Below are 18125 nucleotides of genomic sequence, written 5' to 3'. Positions count from 1 at the left end.
TCAACTTGACAACAATCATCAGGAAATCTTCAAACGTTGTCAAACAAACAACTATGAAAACACTACAAAATCAACTAAGAAAACACAAACAACAACAATCTCAGATAACCCAATTCAGAAAACGCAACAAAATCACATTACAATATAATAGAGACTCACAAAGGCATAGAAGAATCGATTTCAGATTTGAAGAGGAAGAATCGAATCGTCGTCGGAATTTGAATCAATAGGAAGTAAGAACAGAAGAATCGATTTCAGATTTGAAGAGGAAGAATCGAATCGCTGACAATTGCTACATAGGTTCACAACGAATTTCAGATTTCAAGAGAAATTTGGAGAAGAAATTAGGGTTCAGTTTTTAATTTGGGGAAGAAATTAGGGTTGAGTTTTATTTGGGGAAGAAATAAGCTATTCACTATCTAGCTTTTAATTTTTTTAATTGTTTGTTTTTTTTGTTTTAATTTGTTATTTGTTTATTCAAATGATCCATTGGATAAAAAATAAACAATAAAAAGTGATCCATTGGATCTTTAAAATCAATTGGATGGACTAGATCCATCCATATTGTTTAATGGATGGATTGGATACAATCCATTAAAAATAAAAAATGTTTTATGGATGGATTGGATGGATTTTATAGTGGATGGATCGGATGGATATGGATTTCATGGATCTAATTGCCACCCCTAATATCAAGTTTTAACCAAATTAGAGCTATATTCCAAGAGTTTTGCTTTCAAGATCTGAATCATCTTCTTGCAAACTAGCTTCAGCTGAATTACTGTCCACAAAGTAGCATCCACTCAACTCTTTAACTTGTGTAAATTTTATGGTGTGGACTGTTTTGTGACAAAAAATAATGCAGCTTGTCAATCCTTTTTTCTTTGGAAATGACATATAATACATCAAATCTTTGCCCGCTCCCCTGGCTCCTTTTTTCTTCTCTTTCAAATAAATCAGTTCCAAGTATATTTTTCATGACGTATTTACCAAGTAAACCAACAGATACTGCATAAAAAAATACGACACAAACTAATCAATTTCAATCATATGCTTCAGATACAAAGAAGACTAACAAAGAAACTTAATCATATTTAATATCATGATTCATGACAGAATTCTAAAAAGCATCCCTAAATACACCCACTGCACAAAGTTTCTATGCCGAAGAGAATACATAACTTTTGATGGCAATTATGATTCAAATTGTGTGTTTTGATCTAGATTCCTACTATAAAAATTTCTAATGAGGTCCTTAGATGATACATATATACTTTTACAAACAGAGAGCATACGTATGTCAAGGAGAACAATACCAATGAGAATCTATAGCATAGGCATTAGCTAATCAAGTTTAGTACCGAGAATACTAAAAAGAAATAGAGATATAGACTTACTTCCTCATTGAAGCATATACAATTTTGACTCATGGTGATGCATATGGTGGATGCTTCATCTTCCCAGGTCCTGCCAATTTTTATTGGTCGAAGCATAAAAACATAGAATATCATTACAGTATAATCATTAACTGATATGAAAAACGAAGAAACAAAAAAGCAAAATAACGAATATGTTTTTTTTTTCGAACAGCAAAATTTATTTGGCACAAATGCACTGTCACAAGACGAAACAGGGAGGCACAAGAACAGGAATACAACACTGCTTATAAAGGAGGAAAAATCAGCCCCTTACAGTGAATGAAACCACACCAAGGGGACCAGCCAAACACCTACCAAAACCCAAAAACTTGCAGAACAGCCCCTATAACAACCACCACACACGCCCAAACCACTAGCCCACTGCAACCTGGAAATCCAAACCAGAAAACGAAGGTTATCTACCAAAACAATCACCCAGAAACCAACTCCATTCATAGAACATACAAGGAGAACAATCTAGCCCATTCAAGCCCCACTTCCAAGATAAGACTTCAACTTCCTCAACGATCAAATTCACCTCAAAATCCTTATTCTTAAAAATCTTCCTATTAAGCGTATTCCAAATTACCCAAATTGAAGTATGCCAAATTAGCCAAAATCCTTTTTTTGACAATTTATAACGAGCTCCGGCTAATAAACATTCTAATTGGATGAAAGAATTAGGGGGGACTAAAAACTCAACTCCCAACCAACTCCAAATCTTTCCCCACACTTGAGATATCACTTGACAATGGAGGAAAAGATGGATTGTAGACTCCTCCACATTCCCACAAAACACGCACCCTCTTGAAGCATCCGGAGGTATAGCCTTTCGCTTCCAAAGATTCACTCTAGTTGGAATTCTATCAAATAACGAATATGATGTGATGATCGTTCTAAGATAAACTGCAACTTAACATTGTTAACCAAAATAGGCAAGGCATCCTAAAAACGATTATTAGGCAGATGTAATATGCCACTGTAATCCATAGTGTTCATATTGATTACTTGCAAGACTAAGTATACTCCCTTACAGGACTCTCCCAGTCATCAAATTCCCACCCACCAACAACTAGTACACACATCAAATTTGGACAAACTCAAACAATAGAAATTGTCAAAACCATTGCTGACTATTATCCACACCTCTACTTTAATACATTATCAAGCTCCTTACAGACTCGGCATTGAAATAGAAACAAAAGAACCATCAGTGAGATGAGACAACACGAACCACCCAGGATGTAAATGAATCAACAATAAGAGGTATTAAAATAGTGGCTTCCACCCTTTTTCCTAAACATATTATATAATAAGGATTGGTATGAATTTATTCCAGTGCTAAACACATCAAGAAATTCAAGTGTAATGGATCAAGTGTACATAGTCTTTGATACTTAAAAAACTATAATTTTTGTAGCATTTACATTTCAGAACTACAGCAATAATTACATTAAGAAATTACAAACCTGTAAAAGGGAGGGAGTAACTGTTTTTTTTCTACTTTATTAGATGCTTCTATATGATGCCTTTGGAACTCTTAAGATGAAGCAATGTAGGTGGTTGAGCTTCAGGAACAGTAACTAGCAAAATGGTATCAATACGCTAGGCGAAGTCAATAATCTACAATACAAAGGTCAAAATAACATTAGAATAGGAATAGGAGCTCTTTTCTTCCAAAAAAAAACATAGAATGAAAAAGAAAGATATATAGGTCAAAATTCTTCCAAAAAAAACATAAAATCAAAATTTTAAATAAATTGAAACTAATTATCAATTTTGCTATTTCCCCCCTTCTAGGCTCTGCATGAAGAACTCAGTCCTCCTATCTCAGAAACCTCTTAACATCTAATGCTCTCCTCTTTCTTCATCAACTACGAATGCTGCTAGGATTGAGGATTGTCTATGACTAATCTATTACCAAAGTATCTATATTCATGAGCTACTGATGTTCTGGCAGATTTATCCTAAAGAACAGCAAGGCAGGTAGCAGAATAAGTTATCCAAATTACAATTAGAAGATAAAATAAGTAAACTCACAACTACAAGTAAAACATGATTTAAAACGTTTTCATTATCATTAATCATAAGTGTTGTAACATGCATAATGTGTTCAAACTTAAGTTAAACTTCTTTTAACTCAGCATCTAGTCATTCCCTAAGGTATATACTTCGAGGGTGGAATTCTTCTTTTAACTCAGCATCTTAGTCATTCACAAATCGTAAAAGAGATCATTCAACATAATGGCAACTATCAAACTCATTCTTTTAGGACATGCAATGTGTTGCATTATTTAGCCTCCAAAGGCAAAACTATCAAGATACATTGCATCACTTTTAGATCACATGTTATCATATGCCAATTATGTTGAATCTGGCATAAATAACTAGTTATTTGAGATTGGAAAATAATCAATCATATACAAACAAGTGCTTTTTAAGTCTAGGTGCAGTTTCATATTTCCTCCTATCTTGATTCTCATGGAATGAAACGATTGAAACCCCTTCTAGAGTTAAAATCCTATTATATAAAAAATTTATGGAGGGTCAATCTTATACAAACTTATGGAGGATGTCCAAAAGAAAAACGCACCATATGAGGAATTCCAGCTTGCCAAAATTGATCTTTTGCAGATAAACTCATCATACTGATCACAGGTATCTCCATTATCCTTGTAGTCGACACAATCCTAGAAAGATATAAAATAAACTGTTAAATACCACAAAAAATACAACACTCTTACCGAAGGTAACTCATAATCAACTAACACCAGGACAATAACTTCAAAGATGTTTTACAAAAAAAATTAATCATAGGAACCCCTCTGGATATTATTTTTCATAAAATCATAGTAGCCCACCTTCACATACATTTGCTCCATATAAAATAGGTTAACATAACGCAATAAACTATAAAACATCTCACTTACTTTGACAATTATAGTAGACGTCGAGCAATCATTTCACGAAGAAGTTTCTCAGCCTTGTCATTCATGTCTTTTTCAAAGAAAGCATTAATAATTGTTTCATAAGCTATAGCATCAGGAACACAGCCTTTGTCTTCCATTTTTGACAGCAAGGTCAATGCTTCATCAAACAAGCTCTCTTTACAAAGCCCATTGATCATAATACTATATGTTACAACATCTACATTATGGCCTTTCATCAAAAGATCCTGAAAAACCTTCTGAGCATCTGTAAGTCTACCATCTTTGCAAAGTCCATCAACAAGTATATTGTATGTATACATATTTGCCTGAATACCTTGATCTTTAATTTTCTTTAGTAATGCAATTGCCTTATCAACTTGATGGCTTTTGCACAAAGCATCTATCAAAGAAGTGTAAGTTATTACATTAGGTGGTTGACCTCTATCATGCATCTCATCAACATACTTCAAAGCACTATTGATTCTACCTGATTTGCACAAACCATCAATAAGAGAACTATAAGCTACTACATCAGGAATCACATTTTCGTTACGCATCCCTTCAAAGAGATCCATAGCTTCATCCAACATTTTCATTTTAGATAATCCACTAATCATGACACTATAGCTATGAACATCACAAGTCACTCCCATTTGAGCCATAATGTTAAATACATTCTTGGCCTTCCCCGCTTCCTTAACTAAAAAATATCCATCCATCAAAGCATTATAAGTAAAAACATCCGGTCCCACACCTTCTTTCATCATCACTGCAACCAAACTTTTCGCTTCTCTCATCTTTCCTTCCTTACATAAACCATCAACCAATGTATTAAACGTACAAACATTAGGGTTTACGTTTTTCAACACCATTTCATTTAACAATCCAAACGCTTTATCCAATTGACCCACAATGCAAAACCCATATATCAAACTCGTGTAAGTAACAACATTAGGAAAAACCCTCTTCTCAAACATTTCACAATATAAATCAAACGCATCCCTCACAAGTTTATCTTTACATAAACCATCAATAATAGTATTATACATTACAACATCCGGCCTACAAATCTCTCCTTCAATCTTTCTAAGCAACCGTAGGGCCGGTCCTGTTTGTCCTATTTTACACAACCCATTTATCAACGTCCCGTAGCTAACATGATCCAACTTAATTCCCTGAGAAACTAATCTATCATGAAAATTTAACGATTCTTTAACTTGGCCGTTAAGACATAGTCCTCTTATAAGGGTAGTGTAGGTAATTATATCAGGTTGATAACCCAATTTGAGAATCTTGGCGAATACTGAAAAGGCAGAGTTGATTTGACGGAGGTGGCAATAGGAATTGATGAGTATGTTTAAAGTGATATAGTTGGATTGAATTCCGTGTAATTCCATACGTTGAAAAAGATGAATGACGATTGGATAGTGTTTTGTTTTGACGAGAGAACCTAAGATCTTGCCGAATTTGATGATTGGTGGAGGAGGACGCATTCGAAGCATGCGGTTGAAGGAATCAATGGCGTCATTGAGATTTGGCAGAGAATGAAAATGAGTGTGAGAGAGTAATAGCGTTGAGTTTGGTATTATAGAATGAAATCTGAATCTAAGAATAACCATTGTAGGTATGAAGAAAATGAAGAAGAAGAAGAAGAAGAGATGAAGAAAATGTACCTCGTTCGCAATATTGAAAATTGTGATTGCGATTGTGATTCACTGCCAAATCAACGGTGCAGAGATTGTTTCAAATGTGAGACTTTTTTTTTTTTTTTTTTTGTAAATAATGTGATACGAGTCTCTTCTATCTTAAGTAATGTCTTGGGTTCGAATAGGCATGCACCAATGTTATAATTCTTAGGGAGAGGTTGCCGGTCCCACAAAGCTCAATGGATTAATCTATATAGTTGCGCGTGCGGAGGATACCCTATTTACACCAAAACATTATCAAAATACTATGATTTTGCTGTTAGGTAGTTAGTTATCAGTGATGGTTTTCTTGTAGCTTCAACACGGTAACTATGCCCGAGGCACATTGATGATGGATGATGAGGTTCTTATCTCTGGTGTTTGGTTTTTATTTCTTTTATGTTTGTTTCTACGGTTAAAGTTGAGTTTTCCTTGATTTTGTTATTGATGGGTAATTTTATTTTTTTAGGCTTTTGAAAAAGAAAAAAAAATAGTTCCTGCAGATAGGGTCTGTTTGACTTTTGGTCTTTGAAAAAAATAATAATAAAATTCTTGCAAAATTTTATGTCTTTTAAAAAAGTCTCTACCCTATTAAACAACAGAGGTTGCATCATTTTGGTCACGTGGTAGTTTCTGACTTTTCAACTTTTGCCACCTATAAAAAAACAGTTTTTGAATTTAGTAATTCATTTTTATATATTTTTGAAATTTAAAATAATTAAAAAACAATATGTTTGAGTTATAAAAGAAGAAAAGGAGGGAAAATTAGATTAGGGTTTCATTTTCCCCCTTTTCATCTTCTTCTCCATCGATTCCCCTATGCATTACTCAAATGTCAATTCTTTTTACAAGAACTTATTATGGTACCGTTTGGCCAGACTTTTTTCGGTGTAAAAGCTACTTTAAAACAAAGTTAAAATAAAGCCCTTTAAGAAAAAGGCTAAAGCTGTTTGGTTTCTTTATTTTTTTTCAGTTCTAAAGTTATTTTTAAGCTAAAAGCTGTTTGGCAAAATATTGTACAAAACTTTGATTTTATTATTTTTTTGGTGGTGTCTGGGATTCGAACCCGGGACCTTGCATATATTTATGCATTATCTATAAATTAAAAAAACTTTGAATTCATTACGAATTAACATAATAAATAAATAAATGTTTAAAATATTTTTTTTAAGGAAAAAAATGTTTAAAATATAAAAGATATATGGTGTGTATGTATAAAGAGAATAATTTGTTTTTTCTTTTTCAATTATACTATATAATAAATTTTGTTATAAGAATACCATATTTTTGGTGTTATTTAAAAAGATAAGAATTTATATTATATGATATTATATTTGTTACATTGTTGGTGTCATTGAAAAAGATATGTTTAGTTTTTTTAATAAGAAAAAGATATGCGTAGTTTGTTACAATATAAATGTGTAAAATATATATTAAGTATAATTTTTTTAGGCATCTATACTTGTACTTTTAATTACAATCAAAATTTTATAAAAATAAGTATACGCATTACGCAACACTGAAAAAATTATACGCATTAGCATAACAAAAAAACAAACATAAAATATTACTCTAAACGCTAATGTGTGAGTATATTTGTGAGGTTGAAGAAAGCGAATAAAAATATTTGGTGTCATTCAATGACATCATGAATAAAAATATTTACGAGGTTGTGATAAGTCAAAGATATTTAAATTAAATATATAAGGGATAAAAAGATAATAAAATTTCTTCCAAAATAGATAATAAAATTAAACGGACCTTCCTTCAAAAAAAAAATATCGACCGGTTCAAAAAAATAAAATAAAATAAAATGGAAGAAAAAAGCAAATTAAAATATAATATTAAAAAATAAAAGAAAAGGTTGACATCGTGAGTGGAATGGAGGTGCTTGTGAAATAAACTGCGGAGAAATAGGTTTTTGAAGTAGCATTCAATATAATAACTTTTGGTTAAAGCTAATTCCATTCAATTTGATGCATTCTAAAAAAAGTACTTTTTTTCGAAGGTACTTTATTGATATTGTGTTTGGCCTAGCTTCTCCTTAAAAATGTAGAAAAGCTAAAAGAAAGCCGGGCCAAACGGTACCTATGTCTCTTTTGGGTTAGCTCTCTCTCTGCTGACTTATCATTCTCTGCAGGCTTCTCCTGTTCAGGCTTCTCAATCAGAGATGAAAAACATTTTGTTTTAGTTTATTGAAGAAAATCAAGAATGGAAAAGGTTTGTGTGTGATCTCCATAACTCAATGATAGAACGTTATAAGGTTTGTCAGAAAACTTCGTTAAATGTCTGTCAACTGTATATTTTTTTGACTTATACTATGTGTAGGGTCTGGCTTCAATTTCTGACAATGATGTGAAAGAATACTTGGACAACTTTAAAAAGCACAAGAAGTTATTTTATTGGGAGGATGTTCAGACGAAAAGGCCATAAAAATGGCTTTTGGTGAGGAGGAGAAGGGCATGGAAAAAAAAGAGAAATGCTATACATGATTTTAAGATAATAATGTTTACAAGTATTATTGGTAACACCACTTTACACACACTTATAGACCATATATTACTTGCATGTATGATCAAAACTAAGATAGTCATTGAAAAGTCTCATCCATGAAGAATACCTGCTAAATGTCCAAGCTCATGACACTGTTGCCATAAAATGGTTATACACTTTGTAAGTATGGCAATTATCTTTTTATGTATCATTCTTAACTTATGGAATAAATTAGAATACTCAGAAGATAATTACAAACATTTTACTAAGTTATGATTTAAGGTTTGTATGAAGCAATGCATGAAAATATATTGAAAACCCATTTTTGAACTATAGCAACCGGTTGCACACTAAGGTGAAATCGGTTGCAAGTGCCTTGTTTAAAATAAAATAAAAAACATGTTTTGAAGTAGTGCAACCGGTTGTAGCATCTAGTGAAAATGGTTGCAGACATGTAAAATTTAAAAAATATGTACGTTGCAAGGTGCAACCGTTTGCACCTCATATAGAAACCTGTTGCAACGTGTAGAAATTCATTTTTATGAAAAGACACCATTTCAAACCTGCTTCTATTCATTGGAAACCCTTTTTCAAAGATTGTATTACTTTATAAACATTGTTTTAGTCTCTATAAAAACCAATAAGATTAGAATATTTTCACATAACAATCAGAACAGTTTTTAAACTCTCAATTGTGTAATTCAATATCACTTGCACTTGCAATAAAATTTCTAGGGGAAGATAACTCGTCTCCGCATCTATAAAATCACTCTAAAAAAACATGTAAGATTTATCACTTGCACTTGTTTATATATCAAAGTACAATCATATTTATTTACATTACGGTTGTGTTTCGTTTTTTTTTCCTTTTATTATTATATTTTCTTTCAAAATGCACATGGACTCCAAACCCAACAGAAAGCTTTGAAATAGATTGAAGAATCAACATTAAAGAAAGGTTAATAATGATTTGTTTATTGTTTTCTTATAACATTAACATGAAATGATACTCTATTGAAAAGTTTTAAACTTTTGCGGTTGAAAAGAGAATTGATGAAATTCTCCTACACAAAACAAATCATAAACCAATGAAGGATTCAAATATTGTGCTAGTGAAAGAGAAGAAAAATATTGTCTGGAATGATATCCTTGAGGATGCAGAAGAGGCTCGTGGGGAGCTCTCTGATAAATGCACACTAATAATTGTTGATAGCGATTATGATAACCATTTTGTTGTAAGTTGTTTAAAATACTGATAAAAATATTTTTGTGTAGATATTTTACATTTGAGTTTTGGAATTAAAAATAAAATATCATTTTTATTTATTTATTTATGCAGAAGAGTGACCTATCACTAATTGGCAAACAGTTTTAGAGTGTGTACCCATTGAGAGGAAGATTCTCAATCCGTGGGAAAGTAGCAGCAAAAATATCATGGACAACAAAATAATTAATGATATCATAAAAATTCTTGGAATAACAAAAGACAAGGTGTACAATTCGACTAATTAGTTGAGATACAGTCATGTAGTAATCATGGCTCATGTGGTGAATTACTTAAATATTACAGTTCCATGTATGTATTTGTTTTATTCCCCCATACTATAATCCCAAACTATTTCTTTCAGGACATCGATGGATCACATATAAAATGATTACTTGTTTATTTATTTCATTCATCATGTTTGTCATTGCTCAAATGTCTATTCTTTTTACAATAATTTATAACGCCTCTCTTTTGGATTATCACTCACTCTCTCTCTGCTGACTTATCATTCTCTGCAAGCTTTTCAATCAAAGATGAAAGGCTTAATTGATCCGCCGGTTCCTTAATTTATTTCTTTTATTCAATTTGGTCTCATAAGTCTTAACTCTCTCAAACAAGTCCCTTAACTTATTTTTTTATTAAATTTGGTCCAATTTTGATCATTTTAATCCTCTAAAAAAAAAGACCGTTGGATTACGGAGTGTATGATCAACATCTAATTTATTTACTTTCTTCTTCATCTTCCATCATCTTCATCTTCATTCATCCTTCATTATCTTCATAAAATAAAATAAAAAAAACCCAACTTAAATTCAACATCAAACTCCTTGATCGAACCCCAAAATCATCCTCTCATCACTCCATCACTATCATAAACAACAACACCTAATATCATCACACACATAAATCTTCAACCAACAACAACACATAACCCAAATTCGAAAACAATTATGAATCAACATCATGAACTGCAATCTTCATATAACCCAGATTCGAAAACAAAATCCCTAATATTTAACCGTGACAATAAAACTCAAGGTGATTATGAGTATCATTTCCAGTGAACAATTGAAGTAATCGGACACACACATGTTGTGCCTTCTTGTACATAAAACAATTCCTATTTGTCTGAACAAAATCTTCAATTGGAAAAATAAATCACGTTCACCCCTCTTTCTTCTTCCTCCATTTTCCCAATTCCCTCCACAACCCCTGGTAAGTACCCATCACTTCTTATTCCTTAATTTCTCCAAAATACATTCTCATGTTTTTATTATTATTGTTGTTTCTTTTATCTTAATTTTTTCAAACTGTGTTGTTGTGTGTCAGTTTCAAGAGTGCACGTTGGTCTACCCACAAACTCGTTGAAGGTCTTCGAATCTCGATACCCTTTGTTATGAATCTGAGGAAAAATGCAATTTTTATTGAATCGGCTGCTGCTGAATCCAATGATGCAGATAGGTCTAAAAGTGAAACCAAGAAAGAGGGTGATGCTATTTCTGTAGAGAAGCAATTGATGAAGCAATTGAAATTTTGTTGTTGTTGAGACCCAAATTTGAAAAAAGCAATTGGATACTTACCAGGAGTTTTGCAATTGAAATTAAAGGAGAAAGAATTGGGGACGAAGTTTAATTGTTGATTTTGTTGAATGAAGGCTAAATTTTGTATGTTGAAATTTTGAACCTGTGACACTTTTTTTATTGTTTTGAAAAGAATGGATTTTTCTTCTTTTGATTTTGGGATGGTTAAGGTGGAGAGATTGATTTTGGGTTTGAGTTGATGTCGATGAAGGAGGGTGTTGATGATGATAGATGAAGATGACAATGATGGTGATGTAGTGATTAAATAGTAGGTTAAAAAAAAAAAATTTGCTAGGTTTTATTGATGAACATCGATGAAGGATGAATGTAGATGAAGATGAGGGAAGAAGAAGAAGAAAGTAAATAAATTAGGTATCGGTGATACATTATAAAATCTGATAGACCTCCGTAATCCAACGGTCTCTTTTTTTAGGAGATTAAAATTATCAAAATTGGACCAAATTGAATCAAAGAAATAAGTTAAGGGACGTGTTTGAGAAAGTTGAGACTTATGGGACCAAATTGAATAAAAGAAATAAGTTAAGGAACCGGCAGGTTAATTAAGCCAAGATGAAAAATATTTTTTTAGTCTATTGAAGAAATTCAAGAATGGAAAAGGTTTGTAAGTGATCTTCATACCCGAAGATAGAACATTAATAAGGTTTGTCAGAAAAATTCGTTAAACAACAAATAAGGTTCATATCCATTTCAAACCTTATTTGTTGCAACTTGTTTATATATTTATACTAAAGTCTCGCAACTTGTTTATATATCAAAGTACAATCATATTTATACACATTATGGTTGTGTTTCGTTGTTTTTTTCTTCTTTTATGATTATATTTTCTTTCAAAATGCACATGGACTACAAACATAACTCATTCATGAGAAACTTTATGGAACAAATATGCATGCTCCGAAGACTATATGATCCAGGTATAATCAGTCCGCCACTAAGATTGTGATCCCAAACACTACAAAAAGGTTTGAAATAGATTGAAGAATCAACATTAAAGAAAGGTTAATAATGATTTGTTTATTGTTTTCTTATCAAATTAACAAAAAAAGATATTTTACTGAAATTTTTTAAACTTCTGCAGTTGGAACCATGACCCTGACATGGTTGCTTTGTGTGGAAAGATGACATGTTGCCTAAGAGAAGACGGTACAATTCTAGTTATGAACCCAAGATTCAATGAAAAAAATGAACCGCACCTTTCTTTCCACGTTGGAAAAACTCTTCTCTTAACTTCGTGTTGAAGATGCACACCAAGTTGCAGAACAAAACATATTTCATGTGCCTAAAGTTTTGACTGAAGATGAGTTGGAAGAAATCCCTAAAGAGTTTTGTCCAATAGTAGCTGAAGAAGATGTGTTGAATTTGTATTATGCATGGAGAATCGGTGCAACCACGGATGTTCATGCAAATCCTCAACATGCTCTTGATGGGTTTCCAAAATGAGTTCAAATTCTTATTCGTTTAGTGACATATTGTTGAAAACAGTGGAAGACTGTTAAAAACAGTGGAAGTGGTGGCGGAGATGTATTCACATCACTTATGCATGAGGCCCCCTATATATATCAGCCCCAAGTGGATGTGACCTCGACACGTTTGGTCGTCGGGGAATAATTTTGGCCGCATACAATTATGACTTCAATTTTTAACCATTCAGGCTAGAAGTAAATTTCCTGGTCTGAATGTCTGGTTAAAAAACAGAGGGAAGGTTGAAGGTGGTACCTCCTTCTTCAAGCTGGAAAACATATATAGTGGTTAACAGGAATGCATGAGGTGATTGTTGATGACAGAGCAATCAATGCTCTCAATGTAGCAAAAAACTAGGATCGTAGTTTATGGGGTCTCTCCTCAACGCTTTATGTCCAAATAGCTCCAGATGTTGTGTTGGAGCCATTGAAGTGCTTTATTGGTTCATCAATATGTGTTCATTACCCTCTTATACGTGTAGCAGACTATGTTCAGCAGCAGGTTGCTGCCGACATCAATGATGATGAATAAATGAAGATGAAACTTGAAGTCTACTATATACTACCAAACATTATAAAACATATTTTTGTTTAATTTTTTGTGGTGTATATAAGACATGAATTTAGTATTAGTATTGCATAAAAAAAGAAAAAGAATTGTTGAAATTCTCCTACACAAATAAAATTATAAACCAATGAAGAAGAGGCTGGATTGATATCCTTGAGGATGCAGAAGAGGCTGGTGGGGGAGCTCTTTGATCAATATCCACTAATAATTGTAGATAACGATTATACCAACCATTTTACAATAAGTTGCTTAAAATACTCATAAAAATATTTTTTTTTGGATATTTTACATTTGAGTTTTGGAAACAGTTTTATGTTGTATACCCCCATTGAGAGGAAGATTCTCAATCTGCAGGGAAGTAGCAGCAAAAATGTCATGGACAACAAAATAATTAATGATATCATAGAAATTCTTGGAACAACAAAAGACAAGGTATACAATTCCACTGATGAGTTTAGATACGGTATGTAGTAATCATGACTCATGTGGTGAGTTACTTAAATATTACAGCTATGAATGTATGTGTTTTTTTTTAGGGTTAATAGGCTTTTACCCCCCTGCCATTTGGGGGCTTTTTGGTATACCCCCCTGTCAAAAAAAAACTTGTAGATTCCCCCTTGCCATTAGAAGATTCTTTGGTTTACACCCCCAAACCATCTGACTAGATTAATGTGATGATGTGGCACGCTGATGTGTTATTTTTTTAGTTTTGATTTTTTTTTTTAAAATTCCACGTGGCATACACATAATAATTTTTTTTTATAAATGATACTAAAGATGTGAAATACCTAAAATACCCCTAATGTTAATTAAAAAATCCCAATTTTTTTTAACAAAATTCTTTTTCAATTTTGTTTATTCCATTTAAATTTCTTTTAATGAAAAAACACTTAATTTAAATAACTAAAAACATAAAAAAAAAAAAATAATAATCATCTTCTTTTCTCTCCTCTCTCTCCACCGTTCCATTCTCTTACTCCCTCATTCTTCTTCTCTTACTCACTCCTTTGCCACCCTTCTTCTTACAAAATTATTCTTCTTCAAATCAAAAACATTCATCTTCTTAGAAACCTCTTATTCTCCCGCTTTTCCTTCCCAAATTCTCATCTCCTCTTCTCTTTTCCAGCAACAAACACAACATCAACCCAACATCAATAACAACCCACAACAACAACAAGCAGAAACAGTGACTCTCACAAACATTTTCAAACCAAGAATTTTTTTTCACATCGATCTCCTCAATTTTCTTCAACAACGCATAACAGCACAGCACAACAGTCAGCCAACAACAACAACATCAAAATACCAGAATTTCATAAAAAACATTAAATCCATCGACTTTCCAGAATCCCTATTTTTGAGCAAGAACAAAATTCCAGAATCCCTATTTTTTAGTAAGAACAAAATTCCAGAATTCCTCTTTCTTCACCTCAAATCCATCGATTTTCCCTCTTTCACAAATAGGGTTAGATTCAACAAGAGGGAAAATTAGGGATTCAATGAAAAAGAGATGGGGGACGAGATAATAGAAGAGAAGAACATAGAGAAGAAAAGAGATGGGGGTGAGAGAATATAGGAGAAGAGAAGAGAAGATCAGAGAGAAGAAAAGAGATGGGGGTGAGAGAAGAGAAGAGAAAAATGAGAAGGGAGATACGATGGATGGGAGGAGAAGAGAGAGAGGGGAGTTAAAAAAAAATCTTATATTTTTAAGCTTTTTTAATTGTAAATAATAAATAAAAAAGTAAAATAAGTGACATGTAATAAAAAAAATTAAATAATCATACACTCAAAACTCCACATAAGCAAAAAAGGCTGACTCAGCGTGCCACATATGCTCAAGTGTCCAGTCATATATCATCAGGGTTCAAAACCAAAGAATCTTCTAATGGCAAGGGGGAATCTACAAGTTTTTTTTTGACAGGGGGGTATACCAAAAGACCCCCAAATGGCAGGGGGGTAAAAGCCTATTAACCCTTTTTTTTATTCCCTCATACTATAATACCAAACTACTTTTTTCAGACATCGGTGGATCGCATAAAAAAGCATTACTTTCTAATAAGGTTTGTGAGAAAACTTCATTAAACAACACTTAAACAACAATTAAGGTATGTATCCATTTCAAAAATAACAATAATAAAACTAGTTTAAAGTTCCTAGTGGAAGATAACTCGTCTCCGCATTCTTAAACATAATAAATAATTCAAAACAACAATTAAAGAACAATAAAATCCTTATTTCAAAATAGATGACGAAAACTCATAGTGATTTATGAAGATCGTGAAACAAGCATCAACCATAAATCTTACACATCTTCTTGTGTACCTAAAATATTGGTGTAAGGGATCAGTTTCCATAACCACAACAACACAAAACTAAACAAAGAATTAAAAATCAGAAAATATATATATACCGTTCTTCTGCAAAAGTTAGATTAAATAAAAACAGTTACCAAATTTTCTTAACAATGAAGAATAGTGTAAAGAAACAGGTCGAAGACAAAAAGTTTTACCTTTCATTGGATTATATAACCTTAAATTCTAAATCGATAGGCAGTGCAATTACTTAAAATGAAAATTGAAAACATTATTCGTTATTACTCCCAAAAGAAAAGTATTACTCATAACATAAAGTTGCAACTTGTTTATATATCTATACTAAAAAGAACTGATATTTCCTCCTCTTCGCAAGATCAATTATTTTGTTTACCATCGAAATTTCATCATAGATTTCTCTTATCGGAAAAATATTGATTGACATGAAGAAATAATCGATTAAATAACTTTCTTCAACCTTAATGCAAGATGCTTCAAAATGATTTTATACATGCTCCTTATCAAACATACATGTCTATAATCATTGAACTCTCAGGGTGATTCACTTTCAATATTAAGAAAGAAATGCTACAATTATCGAAAATGAATCATCCCAAGAGTTAGGTCAAATGTCGTGATCAAAATTTCAATATTTACTCATCCATTTATGTGGGTGTTAGTTTCCAATGACTATTTTCATTTCATCTATTTATATACTAAACCAAAAAATCAAAACTCGAGAATAAGATTTGTCTACAAAATTTTGTAAAAAGAATTTTTTTTGGCTTTATGATAGTTTTGTACGACACTATACAAGAAGTTTTTGACAATAAGATATGACAATTGTTCCTTTGTGAAAGAAAAACACGCAAATAAAAAAAAGGCAATTATTTTATATATGGGGTTTGCTACAATAGACCCACTCATTTTTATGAAGGTCTATTTTAGCAAGTAGCACCTTTTCATTTGGACCAAAAAACCCATGTTTTTGTTTTTTGGGAAAACTAAAACTCATGGGTACAAATGTAATTGTCATTTTTTCTTTTCTTTTTTAATTTATTTCTACGAGAACTGAATGTTTTCTCTCTTCGTTATCTTCTCTATGCCGCTATCCCTCTTCCCTCATCGCTTGCCATGATTAACGTTGCAGGTGCTACTCACTGATCAAAAATAATTTTCTTCCTTTCTCCATGCGTCATCACATCTAAAAAAAACTCAGAAATGCATCATAGCTTTAGAAAATTTCATATGATTTTCACTGTCATATGCTTCCTATTAGTATTCGAACTTTGATGTGAGCATGTAAAAATTATGAACATGGTTTGGCATTATACCACAACGGTGAGATGTTGTTCTTGGGATTTATGTTTGGTGTTTTGGCTTGGCTTTCATGGGTCAATTTTTTCCCAATCTAACGGTCGTGATGCAAATCACATATTTGTGTTACCAATCATTTAATTTAATTAGGTGTTTTTTATAAAGAAATTTAATTAGGTTCAAAGGCAATACAAGGAGTATGTATGTAGTATTCAAAAAGAGGGATAACAATGGAGAAGAGAATGAAGAAAGAGAACGAGGGAAGAGAATGAAGAAAGACACTGAAGGACCTTTAGAGTTCTCGTAAAAATAAATTAAAAAAGAAAAGAAAAAATGACAATTACATTTGTACCCATGAGTTTTAGTTTTCCCAGAAAACAAAAACATGGGTCTTTTGGTCCAAACGAAAAGGTGCTACTTGCTAAAATAGACCTTCATAAAAATGAGTGGGTCTATTGTAGCAAACCCCTTTATATTATATATATATATATATATATATATATATATATATATATATATATATATATATAGAGGAGGGATATTTTGACTCCAAGAGTAAGTTTATAGACTTACTCCAAATCTCCACCTTTCATCTTATTTTAATCTAATGGTTTAAATGTGAGTTTTAATTGTTAATCATGTGACCATCTTTTTGGATCTCATTTTTAGAAATATTTTCTCCATTTAATCTCCCTTTTTAATTAATGTAATAAATACCTCCCCAATTTTTTCTTTTCTTTTTGGCGCATCTTTGCCAATTCAAAAAGTGTTTTTTAATCTTTTTCTCCAACATTAGAGCAAGATTGCAGTTTGAAATATAAATTAAAATGTAAGCTTTCCACTCTCACCTCTTGAACCTATGGATGAGAAGATTTTTTTTATTGAAATCTAAATCAAAAAGGAAAAAAATGGGATTGAGAGCCATCATGTAGAATTGAGGTTGGAGTGAAACGGAGAGCCATCACTCTATATCCTATTTTGATTTATATGATTATCCAATCAAAGAAATTGGGTGTATACAAAATCCATTGGGTGAGTTAGAGTACAAAGCATTAGGAGGAAATTTTGTTGTTT

At 32.1% G+C, this 18125-nt stretch overlaps 1 protein-coding gene and 1 long non-coding RNA gene across 7 annotated transcripts; one reads left to right on the top strand and one right to left on the bottom strand.

Annotated features, from left to right (window-relative positions):
- Positions 1-494: 494 nt before the first annotated feature.
- On the bottom strand, positions 495-6101 carry LOC11430397 (pentatricopeptide repeat-containing protein At1g12300, mitochondrial). Of its 6 annotated transcripts, none has more exons than XM_039834685.1 (6): positions 4349-6101; positions 4012-4108; positions 2871-3041; positions 1693-2814; positions 1398-1467; positions 495-1008 (listed from the first exon to the last, which is right to left on the bottom strand). In XM_039834685.1, the coding sequence occupies exon 1, from the start codon at positions 5965-5967 to the stop codon at positions 4357-4359; it is 1611 nt and encodes a 536-aa protein (XP_039690619.1). In that variant the 5' UTR covers positions 5968-6101; the 3' UTR covers positions 495-1008; positions 1398-1467; positions 1693-2814; positions 2871-3041; positions 4012-4108; positions 4349-4356. The 6 variants fall into 6 exon arrangements, with proteins under 6 accessions (XP_039690619.1, XP_039690623.1, XP_039690628.1 ...); XM_039834689.1 differs by having other exon boundaries at positions 1734-2814; XM_039834694.1 differs by having other exon boundaries at positions 1734-1806; positions 2888-3041.
- Positions 6102-8473: 2372 nt separating this feature from the next.
- Positions 8474-10162, top strand: LOC112420471 (uncharacterized). Its single transcript, XR_005645848.1, has 3 exons — positions 8474-8706; positions 9573-9761; positions 9866-10162. It is a non-coding gene; the product is annotated as an uncharacterized lncRNA (long non-coding RNA).
- The last annotated feature ends 7963 nt before the right edge of the window (positions 10163-18125 follow it).

Source organism: Medicago truncatula, chromosome 1, assembly GCF_003473485.1.
Source record: "Medicago truncatula cultivar Jemalong A17 chromosome 1, MtrunA17r5.0-ANR, whole genome shotgun sequence".
Classification (NCBI taxonomy): Eukaryota; Viridiplantae; Streptophyta; class Magnoliopsida; order Fabales; family Fabaceae; genus Medicago; species Medicago truncatula.
The sequence above is the reverse complement of the archived record's forward strand: the minus strand, read 5'-3'. Positions and strand labels throughout refer to the sequence as shown.

Bases quoted from the DNA above. Each gene is read 5' to 3' on its own strand.
- LOC11430397 (XM_039834678.1), bottom strand. From the start codon at position 5,967: ATGGTTATTCTTAGATTCAGATTTCATTCTATAATACCAAACTCAACG.